Source organism: Centroberyx gerrardi, chromosome 11 (genome assembly GCF_048128805.1).
Source record: "Centroberyx gerrardi isolate f3 chromosome 11, fCenGer3.hap1.cur.20231027, whole genome shotgun sequence".
Taxonomy (NCBI): Eukaryota; Metazoa; Chordata; class Actinopteri; order Beryciformes; family Berycidae; genus Centroberyx; species Centroberyx gerrardi.
This window is the reverse complement of record NC_136007.1, coordinates 10868154-10882140: the sequence shown is the minus strand read 5'-3', so window position 1 is coordinate 10882140 and position 13987 is coordinate 10868154. Positions and strand designations below refer to the sequence as shown.

General features: G+C 42.1%; 1 protein-coding gene across 1 annotated transcript; it reads left to right on the top strand.

The window, feature by feature from the left end:
- The first annotated feature begins 1318 nt into the window (after positions 1-1318).
- LOC139914444 (sodium/hydrogen exchanger 6-like) lies at positions 1319-13509 on the top strand. Its single transcript, XM_071902771.2, has 16 exons — positions 1319-1699; positions 2188-2387; positions 3072-3149; positions 3746-3822; positions 3982-4094; positions 4793-4898; positions 6627-6768; positions 7429-7534; positions 7793-7881; positions 8084-8197; positions 8307-8418; positions 9402-9555; positions 9688-9718; positions 10282-10367; positions 11073-11178; positions 11354-13509. Exons 1-16 carry the CDS (start codon positions 1423-1425, stop codon positions 11681-11683), a joined length of 2121 nt encoding a protein of 706 aa, XP_071758872.2. The 5' UTR covers positions 1319-1422; the 3' UTR covers positions 11684-13509.
- The last annotated feature ends 478 nt before the right edge of the window (positions 13510-13987 follow it).

The following is a 13987-nucleotide window of genomic DNA, read 5'->3' as shown; positions in this document are numbered from 1 at the left end:
TGAGTCACTGGTGCAGATGAGGCATTCACTCTGAGAGTGTTCTGCTTATAAGCAAATTAGGTACTCAGCAGAGATATTGTTTTACTTGCAATATTATAGCTATAATCTATCTATCTATCTTAGCAAATCAACTTTCCTGACACAGATGTGTCAGAGAAGGTGGGCGTCAAACATTGCCTTCTCAGACAAGAGAATTAAATGTTATGTTATCATGCAGCAGTGAACTTGGAGCCTGTACTGCTGTGGCTTTGTGGCCATAACTTAACTAGCAGCTCAGTCTCTCAACTTTTTTTTTCTTTTTTTCAAGCTAAAAAATAACAATATTGGCACCAGTATGCATATATTTTGATATTTTAGGTTACTCAGCAAGGCTATGGGACTGTAGTCTAATGTGTTTGTGTGTTTTCTGTCCCTATGCTATACGTCTGACTGACTTAAAGTCTTGGATGCCAGGTCAAGTTTTCCATTGGCTGCGAGACCTTAAACACTTACAATGGCACTTAGCACTTGTCCCACATCTTGTGCTTATCTCATGTTTGTCACAGGTTGTTGGCTCCATGGCTCTATCAGGAGTTACTATGAGTTATGAGTTTGACATTGCAAGTGTCTCAGACCCACCTTACAGTTTTATGCAATAGGATATTCGATTATGCTCTCTTCTTTCATTGTATGTTAATTGTATTACTAAAAAAAAAAGTTATTTAGTAATGACTTGTACAACTGTCTACAGTGTACATAGGAATATAGTAGTGGTGAAAGTGACATCGATTAGATTAGGCATTCTTCTATATTATTTAATTATTGGGATGATTTCTATTGAATTATAATGAACTTAAACGGTCTGTGTGTAACCAAGTCTCGCTCAAGTCTCGCGAGAGTTGAGTTGTTGCAGGAAGTTACACACAGACCGGATCAAGCTAAAGGTAAAGAAAGACATTTCATTTCTCTGTAGGGTCCTTTCCATAATGTTGTCAGACACTTATAATAACAATCTGAGCCTGTCAGTGGCAAAAACAAGCACTTTTAGTGGACGTACATTGACGGTGCGATTTGCCCCGTCGGATTACATTGCAGCCCATTTCGCAGCTGCCGGGCTGAAGCGATCTCGCTCAATACTGGACCAATTTCAAAAATTGTTGTTCCCTTTAGTCACTTAGACACAAAAAGATGGGAAAATGGGGTCCAGGTTGAAAAATACCGAAGTTACCCTTTAAGAACTACAGTTCTGATGGAAATTGACAGCTGACGTGGGGTGACTTTTATTTTGAAGTACCGGAAGTACCAATGTTTTGATGAAGCCATTACGGCTAGGGAAGAAACTGTCATTCGTTTCGTCTCCCCGATTTCCCGAGCAGGCATTAGCTTGCCGTCTAAATTGTCATTAATTCATCAACAAATGTGACCGTTTGACAGAAAGACACAATGGGATTTGCATCAAGACTCTTTCTTGGTGTTAAACCGTCGAAAGCGCTGCTGTTCTTGCCTTGTCTGTTTACAGTCTTGCTTGTCGGGAGCCAAGGCGAGAGCACTGCCATGGACAATGTTGCAACCGAGAGGCTGGCTGAGGAAAGCCACCGACAAGACAGTGCCAATCTCCTTATATTCATAATGCTCTTAACACTCACCATTTTAACTATATGGCTGTTCAAACACCGGCGATTCAGGTTTCTGCACGAAACAGGACTTGCCATGATCTATGGTAAGATGACCACTAATATCTGTCCACCACTAGCGTTAAGTTAATGCTAGCTAAGATGCTGTTAGCTCCTCTAGTTGACAGCTAACTTACTGCTAACACTTGCGTATCTTTGGACATGGATGAGCTTCTTAGCTAAAAATAAGCAACCCACCTCCTTTAACTAGCCAGAAAACTAGCAACGCAATTCACTTTAAACTGCATTGTTGACTAGTTTGTATAGAGCGTGTGTTGTCATAGTAATGCCCCCTGCCTGTTTGAGGATAGTGAGCTTGCTTCAATTAAAAATAACGCTAACCCTAACCCAAAAATAACCACAACGGCATACCCAAACTCACCCAACTCAGTTAACATAGACCCTCACCCTATTGTATTAGCACAAGGGACAGACACACCAGATCCTAACATGACTTCCATTCCAATATGTCTGTGCTTGAGGCTAACTGCTTTACTTCCTTCTCTCTCTCCTTCTCCCTCCCCGCTCCCTGAAGGTCTGTTGGTGGGTGTGATCCTGCGGTTCGGGGTCCATGTGCCCCAGAACATGAGTAATGTGATCCTGAGCTGTGCTGTCAACGCCAGTCCTGCTACTCTACTGGTCAACGTCAGCGGGAGATACTTTGAGTACACTCTGAAGGGGGAAGTCAGTCGGGGAAAGGGCCACCAAGTGCAGGATGATGAGATGCTGAGAAAGGTAAGGGGATGAATGTATGGAGGAATGAGCGGAGGGAGCAAATGATTTTGGCCTACCTGTAATTAGTTAAACAGAAATCTCCCACTTAGGGTCTGAAATTACCACATGGCAAACGCCAAATGCTGGCCAAATGTGTCTTTGGCGGATAAATCAATACCAGCCACCCACCACACTGGCTGGTAACTTTTTGTGACGATAACATTTGAATGCCTCGGTGCCTGTTCTCTAACTTTGTCCCTGCTGACCACCGTACACTCTCTCTGACCATCAGTCAATCAAAACAAAGCAAAACAGAGAGTCTGTATCAAACCGGCTCCTGATTGGCTGCCTGTTAAACTGGCTCTACACAAAGTGGTATCGTATCATCTAAACGTCTCCAAACTTTGACATAGTCCTAATAGTCCTAATAAAATTACATATTTCTATTATAATTTAAGTAATTGTTGGCAGGTTCATAATTTTATTTTACCAGTCTTTGGCAGGTGACTGGACAAAACGCACACACACACACACACACACACACACACACACACACACACACACACACACACACACACACACACACAGGATGAGGGTAAGAAAGGGGTTATCAGGTTCAAGGCCATGCAAGATTTTGAAAAATCAGACAGCTTGGTACATGCAGGTTGGAGTCTATAACTTCTTCTAACTTACTACTATCCTTAGGTGACCTTTGACCCAGAGGTGTTTTTCAACATTTTGCTGCCTCCCATCATCTTCCACGCTGGCTACAGTTTGAAAAGGGTAAGATGGTCAAATGGACTTATGCTAAACAGGCAAGACACTGTGCAAAGGCATAGGATGTGAAGAAAATAAATACCATTTCAAAACTAACTATAAACTAATAAAATGCTCTGAAAATTAGACAAGATAGTACCTTATCTCAACTAAGATTAAGTAAGTTGCAGAGGACAAAGACTTATGATGTCTGTATATTAGCAATAATAGACCGGAGAATAATTCAGTATTATAATTTAATGTCGTTCAATAGAATCATATAGTGATGAAATAATATTCAGTTATTGTGATACAGAATTCTGGTGATAAAAAGCAAATAATCAAAATCTTTCACAAAATAAGATTTGAAACAAATTCGGGAATAATATTTGAAAATGAGGTTTATCGTGCTTTATGTTACCATGCAGTTCAATGCAATGAACGTCAATTTGATTATTTTACATGCGATTCTGTATATGCTATACAGATATCATTATATATCTATATCAGAATAATTTCTCATGATAATTGTGATATTTGTCCATATTGCCCAGCCCTAACTACTAGTATTAAATAGTCTCACTATGATAACATCATTAAATATCTCCTCTCGTTTGTCTTAGAGACACTTCTTCAGGAACATTGGCTCCATCTTGACCTATGCTTTCATGGGAACAGTCATATCATGCTTTGTTATCGGGTAAGTCATTTAGTCATCTCTGAAAAAGCTGCAAACAGACTGATTGGTTTGTTTTGTCACTGAATGCCCTATGTTTATCTGGTCAGTCTGTTGCATGGAAAGAGCAAGCGGTGCCAATATCTTGTATGCCTCGTGTAAGTCTCTCTTTTTCCCTCCTAGGTTGACCATGTATGGCTTTGTGTCCTTCATGAAGGTTGTGGGTCAGCTAGGGGGAGATTTTTACTTCACTGACTGCCTCTTCTTTGGGGCAATCGTTTCAGCAACAGATCCAGGTAGGTTCTGTGTTTTAACTCACCAGAAAACAGGAGAAGCAATGCAGTGTAATACGAGCACATGATGACAGCTTATTAGGGCTGCAACTAGCAATTACTTTCGTTATCGATTAATCCATCAATTATTTTTGCGAGTATTCAGTCTACAAAATGTCAAAAATAATTACAAATGTCCATCATGAGTTACCAGAGCCCAAAGTGATGTCTTAAAATTGCTTACTTAGTCTGAACAACAGCCAAAAAAACCCACAAGTATTCATTATATAAGCAAACATATCTTAGCATTTGTGAAGCTGTAACCAGCAAATGTTTGGTATTTTTACTTGATGAATGACTAAAACGATTAATTGATTATCAGAATTATAATCGATTAGTTTTCTGTTGATTGACTAATCGATTAATTGACTAATCGTTTCAGCTCTACAGCTTATAAAGTCAGAGCTTTGATTCCGATAAGGGCTTTCTATACTAAAAATGAATGCAAAGTCAGGTTGTTTAGAATATCTCACTTTTCTGTACTTAAAAAATATATTTATTAGGCTGTTTTGCACTTTATCTTTCAGTTTGTCTGACAGTTATATCTGTGTTTCTGTATGGTGACTTCCCCTGTTCCTGTTCTGCTGTACAGTATCTGTGTGTCATGTGTTCTACAGCTTCATTGATTGGTGACACAGTGCTTCTTCTCCTCTCCCTCTCAGTGACAGTGCTGGCTATCTTCAATGAGCTGAAGGTAGATGTGGACCTGTACGCTTTGCTGTTTGGGGAAAGCGTCCTCAACGATGCTGTGGCCATCGTCCTCTCCTCGTAAGCACGCGTAGCGCACACACACACATGCTCATGTTCATACACACATAAATATACACACAACTATGTCCAATCACTTAACTTTCAGCAGGGCAACAATAGTCAGGGTTCCCATGGGCCTTGAAAATTCTTGAGTTTGTGGATTTGAGAAAAATAAAATAAGGCCTCAATGGTTTTTGAAAATTAATGGATAGCCTTGAAAGTACTTGATTTTTCATTGAAATATAGCACCCAAATTCATCAATATGCCTCGGCACCGTTCTAGCATCAACACTTCACATCCTGGGGAAAACCCTATGATGGATATTTGCATTGATATAGTAGCAATTTGAAAAGTTGAATGGATGAAAATGAATGCTTTTGCCATGATTGCTTGGCTTGACAAGAGTAAAAAGAACTAAAAAATGAGGCCTCTATGATTATGATATAATTTTGATCAAAGTCTATAATATAATTTTGACCAAGTGCCTTACCCCCCAAAACATGCCAATTTTGAGTCCTTGAATTTCACCAAACAAGACCTTGGAAGTCATTGAAAAGTCCTTGAATTTGATGTCCAAGCGAGTGTAGGAACCCTGAATAGTTAAATGCTGAACTGCACTGTAAGAAGGCTAATTGTGAAAAATTCTGCCATTTGTATTGCACACTGTGTACATTGAACATTAATAGACACTAATCTTACTAACCCCAGTCCCTGTCATTTCACTGCTTGCCTTCCTCCACCCATCCATCCATGTCATTCATCACCTACCTGTACGTACGTATGCAGTGTTCTCCTCCGGCTGGAGAAGCAGGGCAGGCGGGGGGCCGGAGCTGGAGCTGTGCGCTCCCCAGGGGACGAGGGCCCAGCCTGGCCCGGGGGGGAGGAGGAGTGGCTGGGAGAGAACCAGACAGTGACCCCCCGGTGGGTGGGAGGGAGGGAGGGGTTTGTACAGTTGTGGTGGCAGAGTTAGAGCTAGGTGCTGATCATCTCAATTCAGTCCCTGTGGAGTAGATATTAGAAGTTTTATTTAGAATGCAGCCTTGGACCCCCATCCATCATGAGATGACCGCTGCCTTTCCCTGCACTCCCTTCCCTTGCAACCCATCCATATCCATCCCTCTAATCATTCTACAGTATTCATTGTGTACTGTAGATCCTGCAAATGACCAGCAAACACAACTTTTGTTGATGATGAGTATTAGTGCTGGTGATTTGCTTTCTCTGTCTATACTTTGCAGTACTCCTTTTGGATGCTAAATCGGCTATTTTTTCTGCTCTTCTAGTACTGTTCTTCTATTGGATACTGGCAGTATCAACCATATGGAGTTGAGAGATCCAAGATCCAATTAGAGTTTGGCATGCAAGACCCTAACTTCTTCCCTTTTTATGACTGTAAAACCCAACTCCAGATCATATGTGTTAAGTTTTTGTAACTGCAACTGTAAACTGTGTCCTCAAATGTATACACAATCAGATAAATGACAAACTAGTAATATCAGCCATCAGTGGATTTGGGTTGTTGCAGGTCGGATTTGAAGCCTGACTAGATTTTCCTCAAGAAAATCAGCTCTTTTCTGTTACCATGTAGGCATGTGTTTATCATTTGAACAGTTCGTCCTCCTAGATTCTTTCTAATTGTCCGTTTGTATTTTTCATGTTTGTTTCTGCATGTTTGTTTGTGTGTACTCTGTGTTTTTTTGTCTGTCTGTACTTCTGTCTGTCTGCCTTCCTGTCTTGCCCTCCAGCTCCATCGTGGCGTACCAGCCAGCAGGAGACAACAGCCACAGCTTCGAGGCCACGGCCATGTTGAAGTCCTTCGGTGTCTTCCTGGGGGTCTTCAGTGGATCCTTTGCTCTTGGAGTGGCCACAGGTGTCATGACTGCTCTCATATCCTTTGAGCTGCTGCATACCATTACATATTGTACATATCATCGCTGTCGGGTGAAAACCTTGTGTCTGCAAAATGTAAACTTTTCAGGAACTAAGAAAAAGCTTTGTTTTTAGCTTGATGACCGGGCATTTTTGGAGTTTATCTGCTGGCTTTTGAAAAAGTTTCATAAGACCAAGAGGTCAGAGGATTTTCTCAACTCCTAGAGGATGATGAAATCCTTCAATTGAAGTGAAAAGATGAAAATATCTAAATTCGTGTTAGGAGGTTTTTATACCACAACAGCAATATATTAGTAGGTGGGCATGAGCAGGAACATAAAACTTTTGACATTTAACATGAGGTTTGCAGTTATTTTTCGCAGGTCCCCTACAAAACCTGACATCAGATGCCTTACTTATGACTTAAAATGTCCTGGCTGTCCCAACTTGATTGCAGCCTTGTGTAATATTTAGTAACATAGGCCACGACTTTGGGATATGATGTATTCATTTTCTTTATTCTGTCCTGACAGTTCTGATTTTCACTAGGCAATTTGTTTCATACTTTTTTCACATACAGTATGTACTTGTTTACTGTATTGACTAACGTGGGCTGTAGTGTGTATTTTATGGAAGTTCCAGTTCTTGTTTTGCTCCTTGACTTCCTGTTTTCATCACGTGACCAAGTTCACTAAGCTGAGGGACTTCCCCTTGCTGGAGACTGCTCTCTTTTTCCTCATGTCCTGGAGCACCTTCCTGTTGGCCGAGGCCTGCGGGTTCACCGGTACACCGGCACATTCGCCACATCCATACATTTTGGACCCACTATATTAAAGTAGAATTTACACAAGAATCAGTTAGGTTCAACATGTTTCAATATTATTTTTGCTGAGAGACTGGTAGAGGTACATTCAACACACATTTATACCTGTACTCTCTCTCTCTCGTACACATACACACACATACAGACACATGTATACACACACAGAGCAGCCTTTCTTAATGTTGAAGTGAGGTGTATTTGTGTCTTCCCCTCCCTCAGGTGTGGTGGCTGTGCTGTTCTGTGGCATCACTCAGGCTCACTACACCTACAACAATCTCTCCCCTGAATCCCAGGACAGGACCAAACAGGTGATACGCACACAGAGACCTATTAACCTTATTCTCACAGCAGCCATTTTGAACACTCGGGGTGGGAAACTCTACCTGGAAGATTGGCATATATAGCTTACTAACTGTTCCGGTAGCTAGCTATACTAGGCCAAATATATTACGGTAAAATGTGAACCTATAATTTACAGTATGTATATTTGTTTGTCTCTTTCCCCATCAGTTGTTTGAGCTGCTGAACTTCCTGGCGGAGAACTTCATCTTCTCCTACATGGGTCTGACTCTCTTCTCCTTCCAGTCGCACGTCTTCAACCCATTGTTCATCATAGGAGCCTTTGTATCCTTTACTCTTCTTGGTGTTAGACCCCACACAAAGAAATCAAGGCCTAGCAAGCACTGTGTTACTTCTCAGTGTGTTGTTTCCTTGACCTAACCGCATTGTGTAGGTGGCAGTATTCCTGGGCAGGGCAGCGAACATCTACCCTCTGTCCTTCCTGCTCAACCTGGGACGCAAGAACAAGATCGGATCCAACTTCCAGCATGTCATGATGTTTGCAGGTACTGAGCGGATACAACTTGTCAACCAAGTGCTCTCTATTGTCAACTGTCAAGTCTCACAGGACGGCTGATTTAGGATCACTGACCCTGCCTCCTTACGTGTTTCATAGTCTAGATAAGGAGTTCTTAAAGTTTCTCAGTCTAGAATCCAAACTGGGTACATTGATTCTCACCCTGGGACCCGGTCTCATTAAAATATTCTGCCACTCCTGTCACATGGGGACCCAACAGAAACAGGCCCATAGTTTAAAAAACACTGGCCTAGATAACAGTCAGTCTGCTTCTACACCAACACTCCTACTCAGACATTGTAATGAACAGCAGCCCTACCTCAGCTGACATTTACTGTTGAAGCAGGACTAATAATAGAACTCACCTAAAGGCCTCTGCACATAATAATCTTTTTATTTTCTGTGTGTAAATGCTTGAGTCAAGAAATGGGTCATATATTCTCCTAAATCCCAGTATTATTTTGAGAATTTGAACTGGTTTTAGATTGTTTTTTTGGCATTTTTGTTTGGTCTATTGAACATTCCCCAAATGTGTTTGAACTGGCTTCTGACATTTCAATGTGCAGTTGTCACAATCTGTAGTTGTTGAAGTGTAGACTGCAGACAAAGCTATGGAGATAGATGCCTTTACTGCCCCCCACTGGGAGCTTTCATGCTCTGTACTAAAAACACCCACAACAGCATACTGTGTAAGAGAACCTCGCCAACAAATCACAGCAGAATTTAGGCCAAGCGAGCAAAAGAGCAGCAAAATTAAGGTGAAATGCAGTCTGATCCGAAATCTATTTGACCCTGTAGTCTCTCATTTCAGACTGATCAGTTATTTAAACATGGATGCGGTTTGAGATTTGAGATTTTTTCTTCAAAAGTTCAGTTTTGTTCTCTCTCTCTCTTTCTCCCTCTCTTTCTCTCTGTCATACACACGCTTTCTCATTGTCTTACGTTCTCTCTTTTCTTCCCTCTCCTCCTCAGGTCTGCGTGGGGCCATGACCTTTGCCCTCTCTATCCGTGACACAGCGACATACGCCCGTCAGATGATGTTTTCCACCACCCTCCTCATTGTCTTCTTCACCGTCTGGATCTGTGGAGGTGGCACCACGCCCATGCTGTCCTTCATGAGCATACCGTAAGACTGAGCATCTTATGTATATGTGTGTGTCTCTCTGTGTGTGTGTGTGTGTGTGTGTGTGTGTGTTTTTTGCCCGTCTGGTGAGCATTTTTCCTTCCAAAATCACACTTGCGTCCTTGTCTCCTTCAGGGTGGGTGTGGACTCGGATCAAGAAAGCTCCGTAAGTAATCGCTGCAGATGCAATTCTCTTGTTTTCTCCACAATATGTAAAGTTCATGAACTAGAACACGAGAAATGTAAATGGATCCACCTCTGCTGGCATCATTGAAGATGTTTTGTACTATAGGTATAATGCTGGATAAGTCACAGGGTCGGCAGGTCAAACATACAGTGTTCCAGGAACTTGAGATTATTTTCTTTCTTTTTTTGCCAAATCGACAGTTCAGATGTCGCAACGGCTTGCAGTTTTGACTAATCACTACATTCTTATTAAAATAAAACCCCTATTTACTTTGCAGTATTCTAATGCACCGTAATCCCTAATATAACAAGCGTCATGTGAACTTCGTTGACTTGGAGTTTTCATTGAATCCCTGAAATTTACTGCAAATGAGCACGTAACACCACAAATTGCCCTGATTTTATTTCTTTAATAAAACAATTTTGGTTGCAATAATCACAATAAAAACATTTTCAAGGACTGAAACGGCCATTAGATGAATACTACCGCTCAACAGAATTCAATTATGTTTCCCCCTCTACTCCCCCCTTGTATATAAACAGGTGACAATGGTGGATGGATCACAGCGGAGGAACACCAAACACGAGAGCGCCTGGCCCTTCAGGATCTGGTATACCTTCGACCACAAGTATCCTTTGAACTGTAGAGCTTCTTTCTGAGGCTCTGTCAGAGTGAAGAGAGTGTGTTTAGGCTTGCTCCAGATCCTGTGTGTTTGTACTGGCTCCAATCAGTGTGTGGAAGAATGTGAAAAGTGTAGCTGCTGAGTTCAGCTTTGAACACCAGAGGGCTCCCTTTACAAACTATAATGAATATGAACTTGATTTGTTTTGTACATGAGGTTCACAGATAGAGCCACAAAACTTTATTCTGTATCACTAGCACATACACATATGTATGTATTTTCTTGTGCGTTTTTCTGGTGTGAGAAAGGTATAGTTTTTGACCCCAACCATTTCAGATTGTATGAAAATGTGGGTTGGACTATTGTTTCTAGGTGAAGATGGTAATTACTTTCTCCTGTATATGGAGTAGTAAGTTATGGACGTTGTTTAAGTCTCATGGAATATGTTTGTCCAAGCATCAAGGTACTGATAAAGTGTGTATATGGCTTTCATACCACGGTTACAACACACACATACTGTCTGAATAAAAAAAGATTGCTAACTAGCTGCCTGATTACCACAAGAGTTAGCATGGCAACCAGTTCCATTTCGCCCTGTTTAAGCAGAACTTTCAGCACAGATGGAATGGATCTTTGACCAATCAGATTGCTTGGCCGAAACTAACCGTTGAATGAAATGTTATGAGTCCTTGACAGAAGCTCGTTCTGCAGCTACCTGAAGCCCCTCCTGACCCACAGTGGCCCGCCACTCACTGCCACTATGCCTGCTTGTTGTGGCCCGCTGGCACGATGCCTCACCAGCCCACAGGCCTATGAGGTACAGACACACAACATACTCTTTAACCCAGAATGCACTTGAAGCGGCATCTCATTCATTACAGTAGTTTTTTCACCATTCTCTCCCTCTCCCGTGATCCTATCCCTCTTCATCTCTCACATGCATTCCCTTCCTCACTTTTCTTCTCTACTCTCTCTCTCCCTCCCCCTGCCAGAACGAAGGTCAGCTCCACGACGACGACTCCGACTTCATCCTGAACGACGCCAACGTGAGCTCCATGTACGCCGACGTCACCGTCAGCACGGACGCATCCGGCTCCCGCACCGTCAACCGCAAGCGCTCCACCCCCACCGCCGCCGGCACCGGGGGAGGCCCGTCCGACGACGGCCTGGATCAGGAGCTCGCCCTGGGGGAACATGAACTGGTGATCAGGGGCACCCGCCTGGTTCTGCCCATGGACGACCCGGTGGAGCCGCCGACCACCGTCACCCTGCCCCCGCCGCCCTCCCCGCCGCGCTCCGACCCGCGCAGACACAGACTGTAGGAAGGCTTGCGCTGTTAGAACGCAATTCGTTGTTTCAGCTTCATAAATCACAAGTCATCCAACCAAGTAAAATTTGAATCTGTTAGTTGACTTGGCTACTTGAAGCGGGATTTTAAGTTGAAATGACGAACTGCGTTTACAGTGCAAGTCATATGGGACCCAGGTTGATGGTACCACCTCTCTGGGTAACATGCGGATTTGAAATGGTCTCAAATGTGTGACGCACTTGAGGCGCGCTTGATTTAACTCACCGGACGGGTGGATTACTGTAAACTGGAATGTGAATACACTACATGGTACCCAAAATCAAGTGCGCCTCAAGTTTATATGTTATTTGAAATCATTTGAAATGCACATTTTGCCCCTGTTTAAGGAGGCTAAAGAGGGGCTGTAGTTTCTGCTCCTAGGTTTGTACTACTGTGGTGTTGACTTGAGGCTCAGCGTGTGTTGTTCTCTGTGCTCTAAAAGCCCCACCTGCTTACTGCTGTAGGGGGCGGTTGGTGAAAACTGTTGTTATATGCAGTTTACCCCTTTGCTCTGTGGTGAAGTTGCTCCTGACAACAGCTCTAGGATTCGTCTAGCTTCCCTCAAGTATTCGTGAGATGAATTCATATTGTCTAGCATGTAGGACAGTTTCTGTCGCCTTGTAACATTGCCTTGGTATCATTCGGTGATATTCAGTGTGGTTATGGAGCAGTTTGACCATTCTAGTGTCTAATTTGATCACAGGCCATGGGTGACTTTCAGTAGTGTTTCTCTGCATCCTGTCTTGTTGCCTTCCTCTCAAAGTTCATTGTTGGAAAAAGGTTCAAAGAGGAGGAACCTGGGAAACGTTTTGATTGTGATTGGGCAAGGAGGCAAAGAGGGGAGGAAGCAAGTAGTCCAAGAGAACGACATCTGTGATTCCTCTGGATGAAAAACACTGGGAGTTTTGAATTTGACGAGAGAAAAGGAGATTGCCTACATCTGGATTATAGGTAGCTACTGATAAAAAAACAACAACTCAAAAACAACTCAAAGCTGTTTCTACAACGGCATCCAGGAGCCACTTCACCCTCCTCAATGTCATCCATGCCTGCCTCTTCTCCTCCTGATCAATCTAATAATTTATTGATTTATTTATTTAAGAAAAAAGACGTTTATTTATTGAATTATTTATTTGATGTATTTATGTTTTGTTTTGTTTTGCAGTGTCACTTCACTTTGTTATGATTATCTTGCCCTGTTTAAAATAGGACTCCTTGTTTTTTTTGCGGTGGGAGTTTCAACTCATGCTCGGAAAATAAGTTTATGTGAAAAGATAGATCAAATGAAAGAGCTAGACTTTACGATGTTTTGTATAAAGACCTACAGTGTGTCTCGTGCTTACAAGTGGAAGGCTGCACTGTCGGTATTAAACGCCCTTTCCCGAAAAGCACCAAGACTCCTCCGGCACACGGTGCATCATACAGTAGGGAACTGGATATGCATAAGCAACATAATCATTCCAGGAGTGTGTTGTGTGCATGTTATAATATCTCCTTCCCCTACTGTAGCAGATGCTTCTATTGTATACTTGGAAAACTAGCGCTTCCCTGTGTGTGTATATTTTATGAGCGTGTGTGTGTGTGTGTGTGTGTGTGTGTGGCCACCGTCAGAATCAAATCCTCCAAATCTACTGATGTGGCTATTAGGGCTAATGTCTGTTTCTGGTTTTTATGTTGTTTGATCTTCTTTCTAACAAAGCGACTGCCGTGTCTTTGTGGAGTGGCGACGTCACACCGTCAAAGACGACTTTGAGGGCTGGCTGAACTGTTTTGAATTAAAGTGCCTATTCAGAAATCCAATTACTTTATGTAGATTTGTACATATTTGATTTGCTAATGTGCAGTAAGGTGATCGTTTTTGATTTTTTTATATATGATGTTAAACCCTTTTATTGATGTTTAACATTGGATTCCCAGGCTGATTAGGCCGTTAGGTGGCTGTGTGCAGTGAACCTGTTTTCGTTTATTTGTTCTTGATGCATTCAAAAGTAGACTTGTGCTTTGTGCTGTACATATGAAAGCCCAGGAGAGAGCAAACTAGAAGAAAGCACTTGTATTGACAGCAAATAATGTTGAGTCACACGGTACATCTGAGGAGGCACTGTTTCCTTCCAAAATGTACATCCACCTTTCGATACCTCCTCTTAAAAACATCTCTGGCTTGATCATAACACTTACTAAAGAATATTATTTCAATTAGTAACTATTTTGAGACCTTTTCTTACAAAATAATAACATTTTATCATCTTTCTTTGGTTTAAAATGCGTAACGGTTCAC